The sequence below is a fragment of the Gorilla gorilla genome, chromosome 20 (assembly GCF_029281585.2).
Source record: "Gorilla gorilla gorilla isolate KB3781 chromosome 20, NHGRI_mGorGor1-v2.1_pri, whole genome shotgun sequence".
In the NCBI taxonomy this organism is placed as follows: Eukaryota; Metazoa; Chordata; class Mammalia; order Primates; family Hominidae; genus Gorilla; species Gorilla gorilla.
In genome coordinates, this window is record NC_073244.2 from 46403342 (window position 1) to 46429276 (window position 25935).

The 25935-nt window shown below is 51.2% G+C and overlaps 3 protein-coding genes across 3 annotated transcripts; all 3 read left to right on the forward strand.

The window, feature by feature from the left end:
* The first annotated feature begins 65 nt into the window (after positions 1-65).
* FFAR1 (free fatty acid receptor 1) lies at positions 66-6571 on the forward strand. Its single transcript, XM_004060517.5, has 2 exons — positions 66-3423; positions 3790-6571. Exon 2 carries the CDS (start codon positions 4138-4140, stop codon positions 5038-5040), a length of 903 nt encoding a protein of 300 aa, XP_004060565.3. The 5' UTR covers positions 66-3423; positions 3790-4137; the 3' UTR covers positions 5041-6571.
* A 4861-nt stretch (positions 6572-11432) lies between these two features.
* FFAR3 (free fatty acid receptor 3) lies at positions 11433-13047 on the forward strand. The gene has a single exon (XM_055368982.2). It carries the CDS (start codon positions 11444-11446, stop codon positions 12482-12484), a length of 1041 nt encoding a protein of 346 aa, XP_055224957.1. The 5' UTR covers positions 11433-11443; the 3' UTR covers positions 12485-13047.
* Positions 13048-23955: 10908 nt separating this feature from the next.
* LOC101143734 (free fatty acid receptor 3-like) lies at positions 23956-24996 on the forward strand. The gene has a single exon (XM_055368983.2). It carries the CDS (start codon positions 23956-23958, stop codon positions 24994-24996), a length of 1041 nt encoding a protein of 346 aa, XP_055224958.1.
* The last annotated feature ends 939 nt before the right edge of the window (positions 24997-25935 follow it).

A 25935-nucleotide genomic window follows, 5' to 3' on the forward strand; every position in this document is an offset into this window, starting at 1 on the left:
AGAGGGGAAAGTCTTCATGGGGCCTGGGGGGAAGGAAATGGAGTCACAGTGGTTTACTGATCAAACCAGCAGATTAGAGAGTCTGGTGTCTTGTTAGGAAAAGCATACTGGCTTTGCAGACAGACAAACATGAGAGCTTGAATCTTGATTCTTCGGCTTAACTAGCCCGGTGATCTTGGCAGGGCTCGCCAGCTTGCCTGAGTCTCGGCTTCTCCATCTGTAAAGTGGAGAGGGAAAGACCACTGCCTACCACGCAGGTGGCCCACGATAGGAAGTGAGGCATCGTCTTCTATATGCTGTAGCCACATTGAGACCCAGCACAGAAGCCGAAAGTCCCCCAGAAAACAAACCTCCATCCTTTATTTGCATTTTTCGAAGAATGTGAAAAGGGGAAGCCGATTCAAAACAGCTCTTCCCAAAAGTGACACTACCCAGCTCTTGCACAACCCATAGCTGCCAGAGAAAGTCTTGAAGACCAGCCACCCTGAGAAACCTCACAGCTTTTCTGTCATTCGAGGTCCTCTGCACCCGTTCTCGAATTCTGTTCACTGATTCAGACTTTCCAGTTAGGTGCCCCAGCTCCCCTCTCCGCTTCTCGGGTTTGATCTTTCTCCACCCATTCACCTGCTTCTGCAAAGGGGCTAAAGCCCATTCTCCTCAGAGGGCAGGGGTGTAATTATCTGATCATCAGGGAGATTGGCTCCTGGCACGTGGCAGGTGTCCCCAAACTGCCACCTTCCTCTCCCACCTTCCTTTCCCTCCCATCTCTGCTCAGTACCTGGACGGTAACTCTAGGAATTATGGTTCAGGGAGGCCTTGATCGCCCCATCAATCCACTTTGTCCCTGGTTTGATTCTCGTGAGCACCATTAACTTTTCTGGAGGAAGGTGAGGCTTTAAGAACTGTTTAAAGCCCAGGCGTGGTGGATCACGCCTGTAATCACAGCACTCTGGGAGGCCAAGGTGGGCAGACCACCTGAGGTCAGGAGTTCAAGACCAGCCTAGCCAACATGGCAAAATCCTGTCTCTACCAAAAATACAAAAATTAGCTGGCTGTGGTGGTTCACACCTGTAATCTCAGCTACTTGGGAGGCTGAGGCAGGAGAGTCGCTTGAACCTGGGAGGCGGAGGTAGCGGTGAGCCGAGATCACGCCACTGCACTCCAGCCTATGCAACAGAGTGAGACTCCGCCTCAAAACAACAACAACAAAAACTGTTTAAATGAGACAGGAGGGTGTTGGGGTGTCTGTGCCCAAAATGAGGTCTGGTGTCATTCAACTCTTTCTTCATTCATTCTGCACACAGATACTGAGCACCTGGAAATGCACCCAGTACAGAGCCAGTTGTTAGGACACCAAAAAGATAAGGCATAGGACCAACCTTGGGGATCTCTAGTCTAGAGCCGCCAAGGGTTTTTAAGGCAAGATCCCCTGGAGGGAGCTGAGGCAGTCCTAAGCCTGAAGGGCCTGGCTTAAGCTCCCTGGCAACCATCGAGCATCTTCCCCTTCCCACCCTGTCCCTCAGCACAGCTGCTGACATAAACCTACTACATGGCTGATTGACCATGAGATATGGCCATCAATAGACATTGCTGAGGCGTGAAGAGCAGGTGAAGAGCAGGTGGCCAGGAAGCTGGGGGGCCAGGACTCCAGACGCAGGCCACCCTCCACAACCCCAGCTCTCACAGTCCTCCCAGGGTCCAGACAATGGATTGTGCATTTAGGTTCCCAAACACCTGCTGTGCAACGTGTAGTAGGCAAAGCAGACCAAAGCCTTTGCCCTCAGGAGGCCGGCATTCTAGCTCAGGAGCCAGCCAAGACGATGTCGCACTGAAGAAAGACAACAAAAGTGAGATTCACAGGAGGGATCAGTGTGGCTGAGGCACCCGGGAAGGCCCTCGGAGAAGGTGACCTTGGGCAAAGATCCAGACGCCAGGTGGGTGGGGCCAAAGCAGAGAAGATCTGGAAAACCCAACGGCTCCCCATGGCTTCGCTCTTGCTGCAGGAGGGGAAACCACACTGCTGTGGATTGTTCCTCCGTTCTGTCCATTTCTCAGTTCCCAACAACACACTGAACAGTAGGAGGCCAGTTCTCCGCTCACAGCGGGCGCTGCACCCCAGGTGCGGCTCTCGAGAAAAAGGCGAGCATGGACCAATTTAGTGTCCCCGAGGTATGGAAAGCAGTGAGATGGTGTCTTTGAGGGAGTTAGTGATAGGCTGAGACCCCCCTGCTGTCCCCCCTGAAGCCTGGTGACCAGAGCTGCCAGGAGGCCACACAGAGAGAGGTTTATGATGGGGGACCTGGAATTTGGAAGGGGCAGAGTGGTCAGGTGACCCACACACGCCTGAGAAAACTGATGTGGAGAGGCTGTGTTGTCATTCTGAGGCAGGAAATAGAGACAGACTGACAGACAGACAGAAAGACACGGGCACAGTGAGAGACAGAGACAGAATCACAGAGCAGAGCTGGTTTCTCACCGGCAGGCGTGGGCACACCTGACAGAGCGTCCAGAGAGGTTAGAAATCTTCCTTAGGTCCTCCTGGGAGGCTCAGGAGACCCCAGTGGGAAACATGAAAGGCTGGGAGGACTCCCAGGGCTGAGAGAAGGAAGCTACGCAGCCGGCCGTTGCCACATTCCCTGTGCCTTGGGGAGTGTCCCCCAGTGTCCCCAGCCATGCACCCTGGGGGGAGTCGGCTTGGACATCTGTGCCACCCCTTGACAGGCAGAGTGGGGGCCACAGCCTGGGTCCTCCAGTGCTGGTCAGCAGAGGCTGCCCCCGCCCCTCGCCTTCCTCCTCCCGCTCCTTCTCCCAGGTCGGAAGCCACCACCATGGAGCTAGAGGGGAAGCAGAGGGAGAACAGAGGGGCCCTCCTCGCAAAAACTAAAACAAGCCCACAGCCTGTGCAGAACCGCACCTGGGTGTGATCACTCCTTACCCCACACACCCACTGCCACTTGGAGATGGCTTCATGGCTGCAATCACAGGGCACCCTGTGTTGTCAGGGGTGAGCCAGTGAGGCCCGGGGCCTGCCCAGGGGTGCATCAAGGGTGGAGAAGACCTGGCCCCAGTGCAGGTGTGAACAGGCAGGAGGGCTGGGGAGGGAATAGCGCTGGGTTGTGGCTGAGCCCCCGAGCCCTGCTCTTGAGAGGCACTGGCTACACACTCGGCCCCTACCCAGACAGGACCCCAATTCCTCCCTGGCCCCTCTGTGTTCCTGCATCTTCCCAGCCCCTCACCTCCTCTGGCGTGGCCTCACCTCCAGCCGGGATGCCCCATTAGCTGCTCACCCAAGCTGCTAGAACCTCAGGCTAATGGCCCTGTCACCCGCCCTCCTCCCCTTCCGGCTCACTGCCCATCCCGGGCATCCTCCATCAGCCCGCTGAGGGGACTGCTGAGCCTCAGAGACATCTGGCAGCACCAGAGGTGGGTCCCTCTCTCTGTGGCTCCTCTCTTCACCTGACTGTTCCCCAGACCCCCAGACCCCCTGCCCAGGTGGCCCCTGAGAACTGCTAAGCTCAACCGTGACATGGATGGGGCCTAGCTGACCCTTGGGCTCTCCCTGGGGGACCCCCTTTTCCTGTCCCTGGCCACACCCTCACCTTATCCACACCCTTCTCCTCCCTGCTGCCCCGCCGGCTTTCCAATGTGGGTGGGGGGTGGGGGCAGCTCCTGCCTTGCCAGGGAACCGGGGAGGGCAGTGGGCTCAGGAGTCAAACTCCCATTCCCAGGGAAGGCTCGGGCTGTGGGCCCAGCCCTGTTCTGAATTCTCTCCACCCCTCCTCCCCACAGAGTCTCAGAAATCGAGAAGCTTTCTTCCTCTGGGACCTGTGCGCCACATCCTATCTCCTGTGACGCTGCAGGAGCTTCCCTGGTTTTAAGAGGTGATATGGTGGAGAGAAAGCACAGGACTGGGGGCCACAGGTCCTGGCTTCTCATCCAGGCTCCGCTGCTCCCTGACTGCTGCCTTTCTCTGTGGGCCTCCGTTTCCTCCGTGATCCCACCAGGCGAATTGTAATCCTCCACACAGGGCTGGAACCCGCGAGTGATCCCAGGAGCCCCTCTTCTCCGGGGCCCCAAGATCTGAGGACAGGTAGCCAGGTTGCACACAGGAGCCGTGCAGGCCAGGACGGCGGCCCCATGGACCTGCCCCCGCAGCTCTCCTTCGGCCTCTATGTGGCTGCCTTTGCGCTGGGCTTCCCGCTCAACGTCCTGGCCATCCGAGGCGCGACGGCCCACGCCCGGCTCCGTCTCACCCCTAGCCTGGTCTACGCCCTGAACCTGGGCTGCTCCGACCTGCTGCTGACAGTCTCCCTGCCCCTGAAGGCGGTGGAGGCGCTAGCCTCCGGGGCCTGGCCTCTGCCGGCCTCGCTGTGCCCCGTCTTCGCGGTGGCCCACTTCTTCCCACTCTATGCCGGCGGGGGCTTCCTGGCCGCCCTGAGTGCAGGCCGCTACCTGGGAGCAGCCTTCCCCTTGGGCTACCAAGCCTTCCGGAGGCCGTGCTATTCCTGGGGGGTGTGCGCGGCCATCTGGGCCCTCGTCCTGTGTCACCTGGGTCTGGTCTTTGGGTTGGAGGCTCCAGGAGGCTGGCTGGACCACAGCAACACCTCCCTGGGCATCAACACACCGGTCAACGGCTCTCCGGTCTGCCTGGAGGCCTGGGACCCGGCCTCTGCCGGCCCGGCCCGCTTCAGCCTCTCTCTCTTGCTCTTTTTTCTGCCCTTGGCCATCACAGCCTTCTGCTACGTGGGCTGCCTCCGGGCACTGGCCCACTCCGGCCTGACGCACAGGCGGAAGCTGAGGGCCGCCTGGGTGGCCGGCGGGGCTCTCCTCACGCTGCTGCTCTGCGTAGGACCCTACAACGCCTCCAACGTGGCCAGCTTCCTGTACCCCAATCTGGGAGGCTCCTGGCGGAAGCTGGGGCTCATCACGGGTGCCTGGAGTGTGGTGCTTAATCCGCTGGTGACCGGTTACTTGGGAAGGGGTCCTGGCCTGAAGACAGTGTGTGCGGCAAGAACGCAAGGGGGCAAGTCCCAGAAGTAACGCCACTGCTCGGGGGAAGGAGCATGGGGCAGGAGGGCCCGGCTGCTTCTCCAGGCCCCTGCGCGGGGCTGCTTCGGAGGAACTGCAGGGCAGCCTGGCTCGGAGGCCTCCCTGGAGCCACTCGAGCGGAGAGCGGCGCCTGCTGAGGGCAGCACCCCAGTCAAGAGAGGAGCACCGAGCCAGAGCACGGTGGCGGGGGAGGTAAGTTTGCCCCTGCACGTGTCGAGGAAGTTCGCCCCTTCCCCGCCTATCTTTCTCTCCCCTCTGCACGTCCTCACCTGCCTGTCTTCCGTGGGCCGCGAGCAGAGGCCTTGTACTTACGGGAAGGAGGAGGCAGTCTGTTTCTGACCCACAGGAACTGCCACTCCGGTGATGCACTTGAGGACAGCTACCCTGAAATCAGTTCCCAGGAGAGAACATTTGATTTCCGAGTAGGAGAGGAGGCAGGAGGCAGGATAATGACGCTGTTCTACCATGTGAAACTCGCAAGGGGGCAGCCTTGGAGCTTGGAACGGAGGCTGGCAGGAAAAGATGCTTCAGCCGGGAGGGAAAATGCGAGGTCCTGCAGTGATGGGCAAAGGCCACGGAGTTGACTCTTGAACAATGTGGGGATGGGGTGCCGAACCCCCACGCAGTGGAAAATCTGTGCATGACTTTGACTCCCCCAAAGTTCAACTACTAATAGCCTACTGTTGACCAAAAGCTTTACCCAGTATATAAACAATTGAGTAAGACATATTTGAAGCCAGGCACAGTGGCTTATGCCTGTAATCCCAGCACTTTAGGAGGCCGAGGCGGGAAGACTGCTCGAAGCCAGGAGTTCAAGACCAGCCTGGGCAAGATAGTGAGACCCCACCTCTACAAATAATAAAAATAAAAATAATTAGCTGGGCGTGGTGGTGTGTGCTTGTAGTCCCAGCTACTCAGCGGTCTGAGGTGGGAGGATCCCTTGAGCCCAGGATTGAGGCTGCAATGCCATGATCGCACCACTGCACTCCAGCCTGGGTGACAGAGCAAGATCCCGTCTCTGGAAAAAAAAGAAAAAAGACATATTTTGTATGTTATATATATTATGTGCTGTATTCTTACAATAAAGTAAGCTAGAGAAAAGTACATGTTACTGAAAACATTATTAGAAAGAGAAAATACCTTCACAGCACTGTGCTGTATTTATCAATACCGTAAGTTTATGTTGTCTGTTTATAAGAGAAGCTGTCTGTCTGAAGCGGCAGTAACCGCGGCTGCAGATCTCAATCTGTGGTAGATATCAAGCAGGTCAACCCTTTTTTATAATGTCATGACTTTTCTTTGCTTCTTGGAAGCAGCTCTGGCATCACTAGTGGCCCCGCATATGGGGCCAAGGGGGTTATTCAAAGTTTACGGTATTGCATTAAACATGGTGAAACATATGCAATGACTACGAAAGATCACTTTTTACTTCTGTACACAGTGTACTGGCGAGAACTGCTCACCAGGAGATGATTAGCTTCACGTGGTGTTTGAAGCAGATACTCAACAGTTGAGCTCACGGAGAAAGCACAGGAGGTGGCTACGAAATTATTATAGGAGTACAGTATATCTACAGTAAATATGCATTATGACTTTAATACTGCACATCTTTATGTTTGCTTGCATTTCTCTTGACTTCAAATGGCATCAAATAGAGTTTGTGTTTGTGTGCATATATTTTTGATAAATCTTAACTTTTTTGTTTTGTTTTGTTTTTAGACAGAGTCTTGCTCTGTCTCCCAGGCTGGAGTGCAATGGTGTGATCTTGGCTCACTGCAACCTCCGCCTCCCAGGTTCAAGCAATTCTCCTGCCTCAGCCTCCCAAGTAGCTGGGATTACAGGCACCTACCACCACACCTGGCTAATTTTTTGTATTTTAAGTAGAGATGGGGTTTCGCCATGTTGGCCAGGCCTGTCTCGAACCCCTGACCTCAGTTGACCCACCCACTTCGGCCTCCCAAAGTGCTGGGATTACAGGCGTGAACCACGGTACCCTGCTAATTTTAACTTTCTATAAGAGATTTGCCCAGCCTGGGCAACATGGAGAAACCCTGTCTTTACCAAAAATACAAAAAATTTAGCTGGGCATGGTGGTGTGTGCCTGTAGTCCCAGCTACTTGGGAGGCTGAGGTGGAAGGATGGTTTCAGCCTGGGAGGCAGAGGTTGCAGTGAGCCGAGATCATGTCATTGCACTCCAGCCTGGGCAATAGAGCCAGATCCTGTCTCAAAAAAAAAAAAAAAAAAAACAACTTTGTATCCATTTTGGCATACATAGACTAGTATGTATGGCAGTAAATAGACTAGTACCTACATATATTTTTTGTATTCGTGGCATACTTAACTTTTGCTTAATTTTTAAAATATATTTCTAGGCTTGTAGTTCCTCTGTAAGTTTTTTCAAATTGTTGCAAATCTCTGAAAATGTTTCCAATGTATTTATTGAAAAAAATCCACAAGTAAGTGGACCTGCACAGTTCAAACCTGTGCTATTCAAAGGTCAACTATATAGTCTGTAATACATGATGGGTGTCATGCTGAGTGTCCACAATGAGTGTTGTCTCACTTCAGCTTCACACAACGCTGTGGTTTAGTCTTGCCACTGCTGTACAGATGAGCGGGTGTTCACTACACGAAGGTACTGGGCAGAGGAGCAAACACTGACTAAATTCTAGCCTGTGCTTTGCTCAGCAAGCCACATGCCTGCCTTGCTTGCATCAAGGGAAGGAGTATTGTGTTCTAATTTGAAGAAATACACCAGCCACTCCTTAGGCAGCACTTGGTGCGGGGTGGGCTCCTCTGGAAAGGGAGCACCTAATTTGCACAAAGGTGCTGCACCAGGTAGCTACGGTCCTGGAATGGGATGAAGAAACTTGCCTAAGGCCCTACAGCAAGGAAGGGGTAAAAGCAGGATGTGATCCTTCCAAGCAGAACCCGCAAGAGCCAGGGGACATTTGGGAAACCTGGGGGTGTGGGGGTTAAGCCTGTATTTGTGGTCCATTTCGCAAAGGATAGCATCCCACGTCCATGAGAGGGAGGGCAGAGGGGAGTGGCTGTGGCTGTGAAGGAGACAGACACCTGGGCACCTGCTCTAAATTACAGCAATGCCATGCACATGATGATGTATTGGAGCACAACAAATGGCAGCCACCAGCTGGGGTGCACGCACCAATTTCTACAAATGAGCTCTGTTCAGGCTGAAATGTCTACGCATGCAAGGATTTTTCTTGTAATTGATGATATATCCCCAGCGCCCAGAAGAGAGAGTGGCATGCAGTAGGTGCTCAGTAAACACTCACTCAATGAATGAATGAATGCCTTTACTAGCCTTCCAAAGAAAGTTCTATGTCTGTTTTATCAATATGGAAACAGGCCAGAGAAATTAAGTAACTTCTTTTGGAAGCCAGAAACAAGCCCGGCGCTTGTGCAGTGACAACACCAGGGAATTTCAGTAAAAACCCAAACTCCACCCCAGGGAGCCCCAGTGCCTCCTCCCACACCACGGGGTGCCAGAGCCCACTCTCTTTGGCTCCTGCTCCATAGCCCCTGCTGGGTACTGGGCTGCTTCTCCCAGTTCCTCCTGCCTCCCCCCACTTAGGGCAAATCCAGTGCCTCCCTGGGGCCCAGGAGACTCAGTGTGATCCACCCCAGGCACCTCTCACTCCTGTGAGACCCAAACCTCCTATCAGCCCCCCCAGCAGGCCAAGTCTGTGCACCCGTGACTCCCCTGCCCCAGTGTTCCCTCCAGTGGCTCTTTGCCTCTTCAGTATCCATGTCTTCATGATCCTTCCCCTACTCCATCCCCCAAGCCCTCACCACCAAATGTAATGTAAACAGCATGACAGCAAAAACTTTTCGTTCACAACTGCATTTTTTTTTTTTTTTTTTAGACACAGTCTCACTCTGTTGCTCAGGCTGGAGTGCAGTGACACAGTCATGGCTCACTGCAGCCTTGAATTCCTGGGCTCAAGCGATTCTTCCACTTCAGCTTCCCAAGTAGCTGGGACCAGAGGCACATGCCACTAAACCCAGCTAATTTCTTTTTTCTTTCTCTCTTGTTTTTTTTTTTTTTTCCCCCCTGTGGACATAGGGTCTCCTCATGTTGCCCAGGCTAGTCTCAAACAACCTGTGCTCAAGCAATCCTCCCACCTCAGCCTGCCAAAGTGCTAAAATTATGGACCTGAGCCGCCGTACCCAGCCTATTGCTGCACTTTTAACAGCTTAATTGAGATATTATGTACATATCATCAAATTCACCAATGTTAAGTGTACAATTCAATGATTTTTAGTAAATTTACTGAGGTGTGAGTCCATTACCATCAGCTAGTTTTAGAACATTTTCATGACCCTAGTAAAGGATTTTACTTCATGTTGATTTAAACTTAATCTTGGGCCAGGCGGGGTGGCTCACGCCTATAATCTCAGCAGGTTGGGGTGGACGGATCACCTGAGGTCAGTGGTTCGAGACCAGCCTGGCCAACATGGCGAAACCTCATCTCTACTAAACATACAAAAATTAGCCAGGTGTGGTGGTGGGCACCTGTAATCCTAGCTACTTAGGAAGCTGAGGCATGAGAATTTCTTGAACCCGGGAGGCAGAGTTTGCAGTGAGCCAAGATTGCACCATTGCACTCCAGCCTGGGCGACAATTAGACCCTGTCTCAAAAAAAAAAAAAAAAAAAACCAACTTAATCTTCATTTCTACCTCCATCCCCCAGACAACCACGAGTCTACTTTCTGACTCTATAACTTTGCCTGTTCTGGACATATCATATAAATAAATGAAATCTGACAATATATGTATATGGTCTTTTACGTCTGGTTTATTTCACTCAACATAAGGCTGTCGTGTGTATGGGTAGCTCATTCCTTTTCTTTGCCAAATAGAATTCCAGTATATGGATGTGCCACTTTTTTATTCACTCACCAGCTGATGGGCTGCCAGGTGACATTTCCACTGTTGGTGACTATGACCAACGCTGCTGTGAACATTTAGGACTGAGTCTTTAAGTAGACCTGAGTTTCCACTTCTCTTAAGTAAACACCTACGGTGGAATTGTTGGACCGCATGGTGAATTTATATTTAACTTTTTAAGCAACTGCCACCTGCTTTCCAAAGCGTGGACACCACCTCCCATTATTCTCACCAGCAGTGAATGAGGCCCCTATTTCTCTACATTCTCGCCGACCATAGGCATTGTCTGACTTTTTGCTTGTGGCCATTCTAGTGGATGTGAAATCATATCTCGTTGTGCCCTGTGATTGTTTGAATGAACTAATAGATCACCCGTGAAACTGGACAGCACTTGGGTTTGAACCCTAGTGGTGACATTTCACAAGCTGTATCACCTGGAGCAAGTCACTTCCCTACGGTGAAGGACGAGGATTTTATGACATAAAAGCGTTGCCCTAGAAGCAGTGTCTGCTACGGATTATGTCCCCATGAAAAGGCAGCTGTTGTCATCATCGCCACCACCATTATTATTGTTATTATTATTATATTGTCACCCCAGAGATAATCCTGCACCAGTGACAGGGAAAATAGCAGCTGGCATCCGCTGCCCGCTCACGACCACATGCCAGGCTTCTGTCAAACCACTCAACATGTATTAGTAATCTTTTAATCGACCTACATATTGTTTTAATTTGCATGTGTTAATGCGTTGATCTATGAGATGGGTACTATGACGAGCTCTGTTCTGCAGGGCAGAAAGCAGAAACATGGAGAATTTAAGTCATTTCCCCCCAAATCACAAAGTCAGGAAGAAACAGACCTCACGGAGCTCGCTCTCTGTCATTGCATCACACTTCCTGCCCTTACAAGGCAAATTGGATAAATGCCATTCTAGAGAAGCAGACAAAATTCAAGTGAAGAAGGGGAGAGGAAGACGTCGGCTGGGGCCTGTTTAGAGCATCCCAGCTGAGACTGCATGAGGAGGGAGGCACGCAGTTGTGGAATTTGTTCCCCTTTTTGCATGCTGACCAGCCCTGGCAACGGAGCTCAAGGCATCTATGTGCCACTGCTCAACAGTGAGTGACGTCATGGGCACGGCCAGGTCTTTATCAGTTCTGCCGGATAAATAGCCAACCGCACTAGGTCTGGAGAGACAGCAAGGTGCTGTGCGGCAGAGCATTTGGGGTCTCAAAGAAGCAGGTGAGCCTGGGCCCGAGGGGCTGGGTGGAGGAGAACCTTGGTGCTTCTCTGCTGGGGAAGGGACAGGGGACAGGGCATGCTCAGGAAGACAGGCAGGCTGACCCCGCCTGGAAGGCACCCAGAGACAAGAGGGGTGGGCATAGTGACCTCGTGCCCTTTTAGGGGAGATGCTGCTGGCCAGAGGCTGTTAGGGCCCCCTCACTAACAACTCCATGTTACTCTCTCTCACCAGTGGCCACCACCATGGATACAGGCCCCGACCAGTCCTACTTCTCCGGCAATCACTGGTTCGTCTTCTCGGTGTACCTTCTCACTTTCCTGGTGGGGCTCCCCCTCAACCTGCTGGCCCTGGTGGTCTTCGTGGGCAAGCTGCGGCGCCGCCCGGTGGCCGTGGACGTGCTCCTGCTCAACCTGACCGCCTCGGACCTGCTCCTGCTGCTGTTCCTGCCTTTCCGCATGGTGGAGGCAGCCAATGGCATGCGCTGGCCCCTGCCCTTCATCCTCTGCCCACTCTCTGGATTCATCTTCTTCACCACCATCTATCTCACCGCCCTCTTCCTGGCAGCTGTGAGCATTGAGCGCTTCCTGAGTGTGGCCCACCCACTGTGGTACAAGACCCGGCCGAGGCTGGGGCAGGCAGGTCTGGTGAGTGTGGCCTGCTGGCTGTTGGCCTCTGCTCACTGCAGCGTGGTCTACGTCATAGAATTCTCAGGGGACATCTCCCACAGCCAGGGCACCAATGGGACCTGCTACCTGGAGTTCCGGAAGGACCAACTAGCCATCCTCCTGCCCGTGCGGCTGGAGATGGCTGTGGTCCTCTTTGTGGTCCCGCTGATCATCACCAGCTACTGCTACAGCCGCCTGGTGTGGATCCTCGGCAGAGGGGGCAGCCACCGCCGGCAGAGGAGGGTGGCGGGGCTGGTGGCGGCCACGCTGCTCAACTTCCTTGTCTGCTTTGGGCCCTACAACGTGTCCCATGTCGTGGGCTATATCTGCGGTGAAAGCCCAGCGTGGAGGATCTATGTGACGCTTCTCAGCACCCTGAACTCCTGTGTCGACCCCTTTGTCTACTACTTCTCCTCCTCCGGGTTCCAAGCCGACTTTCATGAGCTGCTGAGGAGGTTGTGTGGGCTCTGGGGCCAGTGGCAGCAGGAGAGCAGCGTGGAGCTGAAGGAGCAGAAGGGAGGGGAGGAGCAGAGAGTGGACCGACCAGCTGAAAGAAAGTCCAGTGAACACTCACAGGGCTGTGGAAATGGTGGCCAGGTGGCCTGTGCTGAAAGCTAGGTCCTCCAGGGGAGGAGGGTGTAGCTGGCGTGTCATCCTCAGGGCGCTTCCTCGCTCACGCCAGGAGGGACTTGGAGTGGCGAGCTGGGGCCCGATGGAGCCTGGGGACAGAGTAGACATCTAGCCTCCCTAAGGGTATGCACGCTAAAGCCCAGCTCTCGATCTCACCTCCATCCCCATCCACCCACACACTATGGATTGGGCTCTGGGAAGGGGTCAGGGTGAGAGGCTGCTCTGGAGAACAATGAGGTCCTCATAGCAGCAGGCAGCTCCTGTGTTTTCTTGAGGGAGGCAGAGGAGCTAAGAGCAGTGCCCAGGGTCTGAGGGGGCTGCCCAGTGAGTGGCAGGGGCAGGAGAGGGGAGAACCCCATCCTCAGAGCTGCTCCCGGCCAGCGAGTCAGGAGCGGGGGAGACAGGGCTCCAGGGATGAGGCCGCATTCTGCTCCCACAGTGCCTTTTCCAGAAAGTTCCCATTGCTCAATAAATGTGGATCATCAGAGACATTTATGAACAATGACAGAAGAAAAATTACCCAAATAAATGTGGAAGCAAGCAAAAGAAAACAGTGTTTCCTTCTTCTCCTGTTTTGTTCTGGTGGTGTGCTTGGGCTGGGTGGGACTGGTGCATGGAAGGAGAAAACACCAGACTCTGGAGGAAAAGGGCCAAACACCAGGATGCCTGGATGCTGGGAGAGGATCTGGCTTGCAGGGATGAAAATAACAGCTGCCCTGTCTAAAGGACTTGGCCTGACACATCATCTTCTTCTATCTCTCAATAGCCCCGTGAGAGGTACCAGCATTATCCCCAGTTTCAGATGAGGGAGTGGCCCAGAGAGGTGACATCTCCTACCTGAGATCCCATAGCTGGTGGGCGACTGAAGTGGGACCAGAAGCTGGTGTCAGTTGACTCTGACACCCATGCCCCTAAGCCACTCTGCTGTTCTCCATCTGTGTGTCACCTGTGGTCACCTGGCCCATTCAAATGTCCCAAGTCAGATGAGGCTGTCTGAGCAGGACAAATGTAAACAGGCCATGATAAAAAACAGAACTAAATGCAAAGCATATTGACTATTTGTGTGGGTTCAACCTTTTCCCAGTAAAAAAGCCCTCTTGGAAAAAAAGAAAAAAAGAAAATTAGTCAGCACAATGGACTTCAGGTTTCTGCAAAGTCAGAGAGATGTTCCTCAGAGCTCTATTCATCAAAATATGGCCATTCAGGAAGTTTTCATGTTCCCTAAGTGGTGGCCCATGAGAAATAGCTGGTCAGGACCTCCTCCCCAAGCAAGGCCACCTGAGACTCGCCAGCCCGTTTGCATGCTGTCAGCAGTATTTCAGAAGCATTTGTTGAACACCTATTGCATGCAGATGGCTGGGCTCAGAACTTTGGAGAGTTCGACACCAAGGTCTTTAAATATCTGCTTCCTCCCTGGGGTTAAGTGTGCTGGGAGAATGAAGACTGGCTGTGTGTGGGGAAGTGGATTTCAGGTGGAAGTAGAGGGACTCTGTGGAGAGTTGAAACCATGAGCTGTCTCTCTGTCCCACGGCTCACCTGTCCATCCCCAGGGCACTCAGCCCTGGTGGCTGCAAAGAAGTTGATGCAGGTAGGGGTGTTCATGGCTCAGAAAGGGGACAAAGGTGCCATGGAATCCTGCAACTTCAGAATGGGCACTGCCACCCCAAGGCAGAGAACAGAAAAACTGAAAACCTCACAGTCGAAAGAGAGCCATGAAGAGCTGGAGTCTCCCTCCTCCCCCAGGTTTATAAGAGGGAATAAGAGGCAGCTTCATGGGCTTTGCTGTCCCCAGCCATCTCCCAGCCCAGCCCAGTCTGTATAAGCAAAAGCCCAGGGGTGGGGAAGATGAAAAGCCATCAGGGTGTGGGTGATCGTGGGAGTGGGGGTGAGGAGGATGTTGGAGCATTTTCCATACATCTCAGAAGCCCAGGGAACGGGGCTGTCAGAGAACGGGAGATGCATCTGGGGCTGCCGCCTGGTGCCATCTAGGTGGGGTGGGAGAAAGGCAGAGAGAGGAGGTGGGAGAAGACTGGGGGGGGGGGTGCAGCAGCTGGCACCCTCTCCATCAGACAGAGCAAGTAGGTGTGAATCTCCCATGGGTGAAGCGATCACACACAAAAAGGAGGGAGATGGCGTCTTTGGAGGGAGGTGGTGATAGGCTGAGACCCCCTCGCTGTCCCCCCCCGAAACCTGGTGACCGGAGCTGCCAGGAGGCCACACAGAGAGAGGCTGATGATGGGGGACCTGGAACCTGGAAGGGGCAGAGTGGTCAGATGACCCACACACGCCTGAGAAAACAGATGTGGAGAGGCTGTGTTGTCATTCTGAGGCAGGAAACAGAGACAGACAGACAGACAGACAGACAGACAGACACCGGCACAGTGAGAGACAGAGACAGAATCACAGAGCAGAGCTGGCTTCTCACTGGCAGGCGTGGGCACACCTGAGAGAGCGTCCAGAGAGGTTAGAAATCTTCCTTAGGTCCTCCTGGGAGGCTCAAGTGACCCCACCGGGGAGCTGAACAGCTGGCTGGATTCCCATGGTTGAGAGAAGGAAGCTGCGCAGCCGGCCAGGGCCACATCCCCTGTGCCTCAGGGAGGGACCCCCAGTGTCCCCAGCCGCACTCCCTGGGAGGAGTCCTTGGAGTTGAGGCCACTGCCTGGGTCCTGCAGCGCCAGCCAGCGGAGGCTGCCCCCGCCCCTTGTCTTCCTCCTCCCCATCCTTCTGCCAGCCCTGGAAAGGTCAGAAACCACCACTGCGGAGCTAGAGGGGAAGGAAAGGCAGAACAGAGGGGCCTCTCCTCGCAAAAACTAAAACAAGCCCACAGCCTGTGCAGAACCGCACCTGGATGTGATCACTCCTTATCCCACACACCTACTGCCACTTGGAGATGGTTTCATGGCTGCAGTCACAGGGCACCCTGTGTTGTCAGGGGTGAGCCAGCGAGGCCCGGGGCCTTCCCAGAGGTACATCGAGGGTGGAGAAGACCTGGCCCCAGTGCAGGTGTGAACAGGCAGGAGGGCTGGGGAGGGAATAGCGCTGGGTTGTGGCCGAGCCCCCGAGCCCTGCTCTTGAGAGGCACTGGCTACACACTTGGCCCCTACCCAGACAGGACCCTGATTCCTCCCTGGCCCTTCTGTGTTCCTGCATCTTCCCAGCCCCTCACCTCCTCCAGTGCAGCCTCAGCTCCAGCCAGGATGCCCCATCAGCTTCTCACCCAAGCTGCTAGAACCTCAGGCTAATAGCCTTGTCATTCCAGCTCACTCCCCCCATCCTCTTCTGGCTCACTGCCCATCCTGGGCATCCTCCATCAGCCCGCTGAGGGGACTGCTGAGCCTCAGGGACATCTGGCAGCACCAGGAGGTGGGGCCCTCTCTCTGTGTGTCCTCTCTTCACCTGACTGTTCCCCAGACCCCCAGACCACCCCTGCCCAGGTGGCCCCTGAGATCTGCTAAGCTCAACCGTGACATGGATGGGGCCCAGCTGACCCTTGGGCTCTCCCTGGGGGACCCCTTTTTCCTGTCCCTGGCCACACCCTCACCTTATCCACACCCTTCTCCTCCCTGCTGCCCCGCCGGCTTTCCACTATGGGTGTTGGGGGGTCAGCTCCTGCCTTGCCAGGGAACCGCGGAGGGCAGTGGGCTCAGGAGTCAAACTCCCATTCCCAGAGAAGACTCAGGCGGTGGGCCCAGCCCTGTTCTGAATTCTCTCCACCCCTCCTCCCCACAGAGTCTCAGAAATCAAGAAGCTTTCTTCCTCTGGGACCCACGTGTGAAGTCCTATCTCCTGTGACCCTGCAGGTGCTCCCCTCATTTTAAGAGATGATGTGGAGAGAAAGCACAGGACTGGGGGCCACAGGTCCGGCTTCTCATCCAGGCTCCGCTGCTCCCTGGCTGCTGCATTCCTCTGCGGGCCTCCGTTTCCTCGGTGATCCCACCAGGCGAACTGTAATCCTCCAGGCAGGGCTGGAACCCATGAGTGATCCCAGGAGCCCCTCCTCTCTGGGGCCTCAAGATCTGAGGACGGTGAGCCAGTTGTACACAGGAGCCACGCAGGCCAGGACGGTGGCCCCATGGACCTGCCCCCGCAGCTCTCCTTAGCCCTCTATGGGACCACCTGGCTTGTTTCACTTAGCGTAATATTTTAAAGATTCACCCATGATATAGTACAGCAGTCCCCAACCTTTTTGGCACCAGGGACTGGTTTCGTGGAAAACTATTTTTCCATAGACCTCAGGGGAGTGGGGGGATGGTTTTGGGATGAAACTGTTCCACCTCAGATCATCAGACATTATTTAGATTGCCATAAGGAGCGAGCAACCCAGATCCCTCGCATGTGCGGTTCACAATAGGGTTCGCGCTCCTGTGGGAATCTAATGCTGCCGCTGATCTGACAGGAGCTCAGGCGGTCATGCCGGCTTGTCTGCCCACTGCTCACCTCCTGCTGTGTGGCTGGGTTCCTAACAGACCACTCACCTGCACGGGTCTGCAGCCCGGGGTTGGGGAGCTCTGACGCAGTAGGTACAGGCAGCTCATTCCTTTTTATTGCCAAATAGAATTCCAGTGTATGGATGTGCCACTTTTTTTATCCACTAACTAGCAGAAGGGCCTCCAGGTGAGGTTTCCACTTTTAGTTCTTTTTCTTTTTCTTTCTTTTCTTCTTCTTCTTTTTTTATACTTTAAGTTCTGGGATACATGTGCAGAACATGCAGGTTTGCTACATAGGTATACATGTGCCATGGTGGTTTGCTGCACCCATCAACCCGTCATCTAGGTTTTAAGCCCCACACGCATTAGGTATTTGTCCTAATGCTACCCCTCCCCTTGCCGCCCATGCCCCGACAGGCTGCGGTGTGTGATGTTCCCCTCCTTGTGTCCATGTGTTCTCATTGTTCAGCTCCTGCTTATGAGTGAGAACATGCAGTGTTTGGTTTTCCGTTCCTGTGTTAGTTTGCTGAGAATTACTTTTGGTTCTTACGATGTATGCTGCTACGAACATTGAGGACTGAGTCTTTGCTTAGACGAATGTTTTCACTTATTTTAAATAAATACCTATGGTGGAATTATTGGATCACATGTTAAATTGATGTTTAACTTTTTAAGAAACTGCCACCTGCTTTGCAAAGCAGCTGTACCATCTGACATTCTCAGCAGCAATGAGAGGCCCCTGTTTCTCCACATCCTCACCATCACTTGTTATCGTCTGCCTTTTGCTTATAGCCATTCTAGTGGATGTGAAATGGCATCATTGTGCTCCGTAAGTATTTGAATGAAGAAATAAATTACCTCTGCACTGGAGAGCACTTGGGTTTGTACCCGGGTGGTGATATTTAATAAGCTGTATCACCTGGAGCAAGTCACTTCCCCACTGTGAGGCACAAAGGATTTCATGACAATAGGGGATGCCTTGAGAAGTGGAGTATCTCTGGATCTGTGGATTATGTGCCTACCGAAAAGCAGTTGTTATCATCACCACCGCCACCATTATTATTATTACTGTCACCCCAGAGTCATGCCCACACCTGTGACCTGGATGCTGGCAGCTGACAGGTGCTGAACACTCACCATCACATGCCAGGCCTCCTTCAAAGTACTTGACACAGCTCTTATTTGGGATTTCACAAAGGGCAGCACCCAACTCTCCCTCCCTACAGCAGCAGCAGGGTCCCAGCAATGTAGGACAGTTCACGGAGTTGCATGCTCTGGACTTGGGGTAGAGGCTCTGCCATGACGCCTATCTTAATTGTAGCTGGCAGAGAGGTGGATCTACAGTCCACAACAGCACTTTGGCTGGGAAAAGCACTTGGTTATAAACGAAGACTTTATAACCAGAAGGTCATGTGCCATGTAACAGGGGTGTAGGGAAGTGGATCATGCTTCTGTTGGCTTAGGACAAGGAGCTGGTGCACCCCTTACCCCTTTCTGTGTCACTTCAGAGCACCCCATCACGATCTCTTCTTGCCACTCCTGTCAAGGAAGGTGTGACCACTGGGCCCTGGCCTACCTGCCAGCTCTTCTTAAGTGCCATCTACTAGACTTCAGCTTAAATTGCACCACGAAACAAAAATATATTGCTACAACAAGCGGCATCTGAGAAAGCAACCTCATGAACCTATCTGCAACCAAGAACTTGTACAGAGCCTTGGCCCTCCGAAAGCATCCAGAAATGAAGCCAGTTGATCACACACAACACACACCACAGTCATACCTTCAACAGAAAAAAAGAATAAAAAAATTAAAAAGCCCCACCCAAATGAAAGCAAATTTTGAAAAAGAAGCATCAGCCCTCTCAGATGAGAAGGAATCAGCACAGGACTCTGGCAGTACAAAAAGCCAGAATGTTTTGTCACCTCCAAAGGATCTCACTAGCTCCCTAGAAATGTATCCTGACCAAATTGAAATGCTGAAAATGACAGATCTAGAATTCAGAATGTGAGTGGCAAGGAAACTCAGCAAGACCCAAGAGAAAGTTGAAATGCAATACTAAGAAGCCATAAAAATGAGCCAGGATGTGAAAGATATATATATAGGGGGAAAAAAACTATATATAGAGAGAAAGAACCAAAACACAAAAAGAATCAAGCAGAACTTCTGGAATTGAAAAATTTACTACAGGAATTTCAAAATACTGTTGGAAACCTCAACAATAGACTAGACCAAGCAGAAGAAAGAATTTCAGAGGCAGAATGAATTTTTTAAATTAACCTAGTCACACAAAAATAAAGAAAAATAATTTTAAGAAATGAACAAAGGCTTTGAGAAGTGTAGGATTATGGGAAATGACCAAACTATGACCCATTGGCATTCCTGACAGAGAAGAAGAAAAAATAGGCAACTTGGAAAATGCATTTTAACGTATAATTCAGGAAAATGTCCCTAATCTTGCTAAAGAGGTCAACATGCAGATATAAGAAATTCAGGGACTGCCTGAGAGGTACTATACAAAATGACCATCCCCAAGGCACATAGTCATGAGACTACATGAAAGAAAAATATCTTTAAGGAAGCTAGAGAAAAGAGCCAAATTACCTATAAAGGGAGTCCATTCAGAATAACAGTGGATTTCTCAGCAGAAGTCTTACAATTTAGAAGAGATTGGGTGCCTATTTTTGGCTTCTTTTTTTTGATGGAGTCTTGCTCTGTTGCCCAGGCTGGAGTGCAGTGGTGCGATCTTGGCTCATTGCAACCTCTGCCTCCCGGGTTCGTGCAATTCTCCTGCCTCAGCCTCCCAAGTAGCTGGGATTACAGGCATGTGCCACCATGCCCGGCTAATTTTTTTGTATTTTTAGTAGAGACGGGGTTTCACCATATTGGCCAGGCTGGTCTCAAACTCCTGACCTTGTGATCCACCTACCTCAGCCTCCCAAAGTGCTGGGATTACAGGTGTGAGCCACCACGCCCAGCCTTCTAGGCTTCTTAAAGAAAAAATGCCAGCCAAGAATTTCATATCCTACCAGACTAAGTGTCACAAAGGAGAAATAAAATCTTTCCTAGACAATCAAATGGTAAGAGAATTCATCACCACCAGACTGGTCCAACAAAAAATGCTCAAAGAAGCTGTAAACGTGAAGACAAAAGAATGATACTTGCTACCACAAAAGCACACACAAGTACAAAGCCCACAGACCCTGTAAAGCAACTACCCAACCAAGACTACAAAGTAACTAACTAACAACACGATGATAAATCACAACAGGGACAAAACCTCACATATTAACCTTGAATGTAAATGGCCTAAACACTCTGCTTAAAAGACATAGTGTGGAAATTGGATAAAAATATGAGACCCAACCTTCTGCTGTCTTAAAGAGACCCATCTCACATATAATGATACCCAAACCCTCAAAGGGATGGAGAAAGATCTCTCATGCAAATGGAAAACAAAGGGTTGCTATTGTTGCATGAGACAAAACAGACTTTAAACCAACAACAGTAAAAAAGCACAAATAAGGGCACTTCCTAATGATAAAGGGTTCAATTAAACAAGAAGATTTAACATCCTATATATATAAACACCCAACGCTGGAGTACCTAGATTTATAAAACAATTACTACGATACCTAAGAAAAGAGATGGACAGCCACACAATAATAGTGGGGTTCTTCAACAGTCCATTGACAGCATTAGACAGATCATTGAGGCAGAAAACTAACAAAGAAATTCTGGACTTAAATTGGACACATGATCAAATGGACCTAATAGACATCTACAGAATACTCCACCCAACAACCACAAAATATACGTTCTTCTCGTCTGCACACAGAAGATACTCTAAGATTGACCCAATGCTTAGTCATAAAGCAAATCTCCACAAATTTAAAGAAATGAAAATTATACCAACCTTCTTCTCAGACCACAGTGGAATAAAAATAGAAATCAATACCAAAAGGAATTCTCAAAATCACACAAATACATGGAAACTAAACAACTATTTCCTGAATGACTTTGGGGTAAGTCATTAAGGAAGAAGTCAAAAAATTAAGGCAGAAGTCAAAAACTTCTTTGAAACAACTGAAAATAGAGGCACAACATACCAAAACCTCTGGGATACAGCAAAAGCAGTTTTAAGAGGAAACTTTATATCACTAAATGCCTACATCAAGAAGTTAGAAAGATATCAAATTAATAACCTAACATTACACCTGAAGGAACTAGAAAAACAAGAGCAAACTAAATCCAAAGCTAGCAGAAGAAAAGAAATAACTAAAATCAGAGTAGAGCTAAACGAAATTGTGACAAATAAGCCATTCAAAGGATCAATGAAATGAAAAATTGGTTCTTTGAAAGAATAAACAAGATTTATAGGCTGCAAGCTAGATTAACAAAGGAAAAAATAACCTCCAAAAAAGCACAATCAGAAATAACACAGGCAACATTACAATTAATTCCACAGAAATACAAAAGATCCTCAGAGACTGCGATGAACATCTATATTCACATGAACCAGAAAATCTAGAGGAAACAAATAAATTCCTGGAAACATACAACCAAGATTGAACCAGAAAGAAATTGAAACTCTGAGCAGACCAATAATGAGTTACAAAATTGAATCAGTAATAAAATATCTACCACCTTTAAAAAGCCCTTGACCAGATGGATTCACAGCCAAACTCTACCAGACCTGCAAAGAAGAGATGGTACCAATCCTACTGAAACTTTACCAAAAAATTGAGGAGGAGAGATTCCCTACTCATTCTACAAAAACAGTCTGATTCTAATATCGGAATCTGGCAGGACACAGTGAAAAAAGAAAACTGTAGGCCAATAGCCCAATGAACATAGATCTAAAAATCCTCAATAAAATACTAGCAAACCAAATCCAGCAGCATGACAAAATCGTAATTCAGCATGATCAAGTGGGCTTTATTCCTGGGATGCAAAGATGTTTCAATATATGCAAATCAATAAATGTGACTCACCACATAAAATTAAAAACAAAAATTATATGATCATCTCAATAGATGCAGAAAAAAACATATAATAAAATCCAACATCCCTTCATGATAAAAACCCTCAAAAAACTAGACATCGAAGGAACACACCTCAAAATAATAAGAGTCATCCAGGACAAACTCACAGCCAACATCATACTGAATGGGCAAACGTTGGAAGCATTCCCCCTAAGAAATGGAAAAAGACACGGATGCCTACTCTCACTACTCCTATTCAACATAGTAGTGGAAGTCCTAGCCAGAGCAATCAGGCAAGAGAAGGGAATAAAAGGCATCCAAATAGGAAGGGGAAGTCAAATTATCTCTGTTCACTGATGATATGATTCTATACCTAGAAAACCCTACAGATTCCTCCAAAATACTCCTAGACCTGATAAATGACTGGCAGTTTCAGAATGCAAAATCAGTGTATAAAAATCAGTAGCATTACTATATACCAACAATTGTCAAGCTGTGAGCCAAGTAAAGAACACAATCCCAATTACAATAGCCACACACAAAAATAAAATACCTAGGAATACATCTAACCAAGGAAGTGAAAGTGAAAGATCTCTACAAGGAGAACTAAAAAACACAAATAAATGAAAAACATTCCATGTTCATGGATTAGAAGAATCAATATCATTAAAATGTCCATACTGCTCAAAGCAATCTACAGATTCCACCCAATTCCTACCAAATTATCAATGTCATTTTTCATAAAATGAAATCATTCTACCAAAAAGACACCTGCATGCGTATGTTTGTCACAGCACTATTCACAATGGCAAAGTGATGGAATCAACCTAGGTGCCCATCAATGGTGGACTAGATAAAGAAAAAATGGTACATACACATCACGAAATACTATGCAGCTATAAAAAAGAATGAAATCATGTCCTTTGCTGCAACATAAATGCAGCTGGAGGCCTAAGTGAATGATCCTAAGTGAATTAACACAGAAACAGAAAATCAAATGCTGTATGTTCTCACTTTTCAGTGGGAGGTAAACAATGGGTACACACAAACATTAAAGATGGAAACCATAGACAATGGGGACTCCAAAGTGGGGGAGGGAGGGCGGAGGACAAGGGTGGGAAAACTGCCTGCTGGGTACTATGTTCACAATTTTGGTAATGGGTTCAATCGAAGCCCAAACCTCAGTATTATGCAATATACCCATGTAACAAACCTGCACATGTGCTCCCGAATCTAAAATAAATATTTCCAAAAAGCAATTGACCTATATTATTAACATTTTAATCTACCTGTATATATGTTTTCATCTGCATGTGTTCATGCTTTGAAATATGGTACAGGCACTATGACAATCCCTGTTCTGTAGGGGAGGAAGAAGAGACACATCACTTCCCCCACATCATAAAGTCAGGAAGGAACAGACCTCACGGAGTCCTGTCTCTGTCACTGGCTCATGCTTTGTGCCCTTACAAGGCAAACTGGATAAGTGCCATTCTAGAGAATCAGACAAAATTCAAGTGGAAGAGAGGGGAGGGGAAGAAGACATCAGCTGGGGCCTGTTTGGAGCATCCCAGCTGAGACTGCATGAGGAGGGAGGCACGCAGTTGTGGAATTTGTTCCCCTTTTTGCATGCTGACCAGCCCTGGCAACGGAGCTCAAGGCATCTTCGTGCCACTGCTCAACAGTGAGTGACGTCATGGGCATGGCCAGGTCTTTATCAGTTCTGCCGGATAAATAGCCAACCGCACTAGGTCTGGAGAGACAGCAAGGTGCTGTGCGGCAGAGCATTTGGGGTCTCAAAGAAGCAGGTGAGCCTGGGCCCGAGGGGCTGGGTGGAGGAGAACCTTGGTGCTTCTCTGCTGGGGAAGGGACAGGGGACAGGGCATGCTCAGGAAGACAGGCAGGCTGACCCCGCCTGGAAGGCACCCAGAGACAAGAGGGGTGGGCATAGTGACCTCGTGCCCTTTTAGGGGAGATGCTGCTGGCCAGAGGCTGTTAGGCCCCCTCACTAACAACTCCATGTTACTCTCTCTCACCAGTGGCCACCACCATGGATACAGGCCCCGACCAGTCCTACTTCTCCGGCAATCACTGGTTCGTCTTCTCGGTGTACCTTCTCACTTTCCTGGTGGGGCTCCCCCTCAACCTGCTGGCCCTGGTGGTCTTCGTGGACAAGCTGCGGCGCCGCCCGGTGGCCGTGGACGTGCTCCTGCTCAACCTGACCGCCTCGGACCTGCTCCTGCTGCTGTTCCTGCTTTTCCGCATGGTGGAGGCAGCCAATGGCATGCGCTGGCCCCTGCCCTTCATCCTCTGCCCACTCTCTGGATTCATCTTCTTCACCACCATCTATCTCACCGCCCCCTTCCTGGCAGCTGTGAGCATTGAGCGCTTCCTGAGTGTGGCCCACCCACTGTGGTACAAGACCCAGCCGAGGCTGGGGCAGGCAGGTCTGGTGAGTGTGGCCTGCTGGCTGTTGGCCTCTGCTCACTGCAGCGTGGTCTACGTCATAGAATTCTCAGGGGACATCTCCCACAGCCAGGGCACCAATGGGACCTGCTACCTGGAGTTCCGGAAGGACCAACTAGCCATCCTCCTGCCCGTGCGGCTGGAGATGGCTGTGGTCCTCTTTGTGGTCCCGCTGATCATCACCAGCTACTGCTACAGCCGCCTGGTGTGGATCCTCGGCAGAGGGGGCAGCCACCGCCGGCAGAGGAGGGTGGCGGGGCTGGTGGCGGCCACGCTGCTCAACTTCCTTGTCTGCTTTGGGCCCTACAACGTGTCCCATGTCGTGGGCTATATCTGCGGTGAAAGCCCAGCGTGGAGGATCTATGTGACGCTTCTCAGCACCCTGAACTCCTGTGTCGACCCCTTTGTCTACTACTTCTCCTCCTCCGGGTTCCAAGCCGACTTTCATGAGCTGCTGAGGAGGTTGTGTGGGCTCTGGGACCAGTGGCAGCAGGAGGGCAGCGTGGAGCTGAAGGAGCAGAAGGGAGGGGAGGAGCAGAGAGTGGACCGACCAGCTGAAAGAAAGACCAGTGAACACTCACAGGGCTGTGGAAATGGTGGCCAGGTGGCCTGTGCTGAAAGCTAGGTCCTCCAGGGGAGGAGGGTGTAGCTGGCGTGTCATCCTCAGGGCGCTTCCTCGCTCACGCCAGGAGGGACTTGGAGTGGCGAGCTGGGGCCCGATGGAGCCTGGGGACAGAGTAGACATCTAGCCTCCCTAAGGGTATGCACGCTAAAGCCCAGCTCTCGATCTCACCTCCATCCCCATCCACCCACACACTATGGATTGGGCTCTGGGAAGGGGTCAGGGTGAGAGGCTGCTCTGGAGAACAATGAGGTCCTCATAGCAGCAGGCAGCTCCTGTGTTTTCTTGAGGGAGGCAGAGGAGCTAAGAGCAGTGCCCAGGGTCTGAGGGGGCTGCCCAGTGAGTGGCAGGGGCAGGAGAGGGGAGAACCCCATCCTCAGAGCTGCTCCCGGCCAGCGAGTCAGGAGCGGGGGAGACAGGGCTCCAGGGATGAGGCCGCATTCTGCTCCCACAGTGCCTTTTCCAGAAAGTTCCCATTGCTCAATAAATGTGGATCATCAGAGACATTTATGAACAATGACAGAAGAAAAATTACCCAAATAAATGTGGAAGCAAGCAAAAGAAAACAGTGTTTCCTTCTTCTCCTGTTTTGTTCTGGTGGTGTGCTTGGGCCGGGTGGGACTGGTGCATGGAAGGAGAAAACACCAGACTCTGGAGGAAAAGGGCCAAACACCAGGATGCCTGGATGCTGGGAGAGGATCTGGCTTGCAGGGATGAAAATAACAGCTGCCCTGTCTAAAGGACTTGGCCTGACACATCATCTCCTTCTATCTCTCAATAGCCCCGTGAGAGGTACCAGCATTATCCCCAGTTTCAGATGAGGGAGTGGCCCAGAGAGGTGACATCTCCTACCTGAGATCCCATAGCTGGTGGGTGATTGAAGTGGGACCAGAAGCTGCCGTCAGTTGACTCTGACACCCATGCCCCTAAGCCACTCTGCTG

Bases quoted from the DNA above. Each gene is read 5' to 3' on its own strand.
- FFAR1 (XM_004060517.5), top strand. From the start codon at position 4,138: ATGGACCTGCCCCCGCAGCTCTCCTTCGGCCTCTATGTGGCTGCCTTT.
- FFAR3 (XM_055368982.2), top strand. From the start codon at position 11,444: ATGGATACAGGCCCCGACCAGTCCTACTTCTCCGGCAATCACTGGTTC.
- LOC101143734 (XM_055368983.2), top strand. From the start codon at position 23,956: ATGGATACAGGCCCCGACCAGTCCTACTTCTCCGGCAATCACTGGTTC.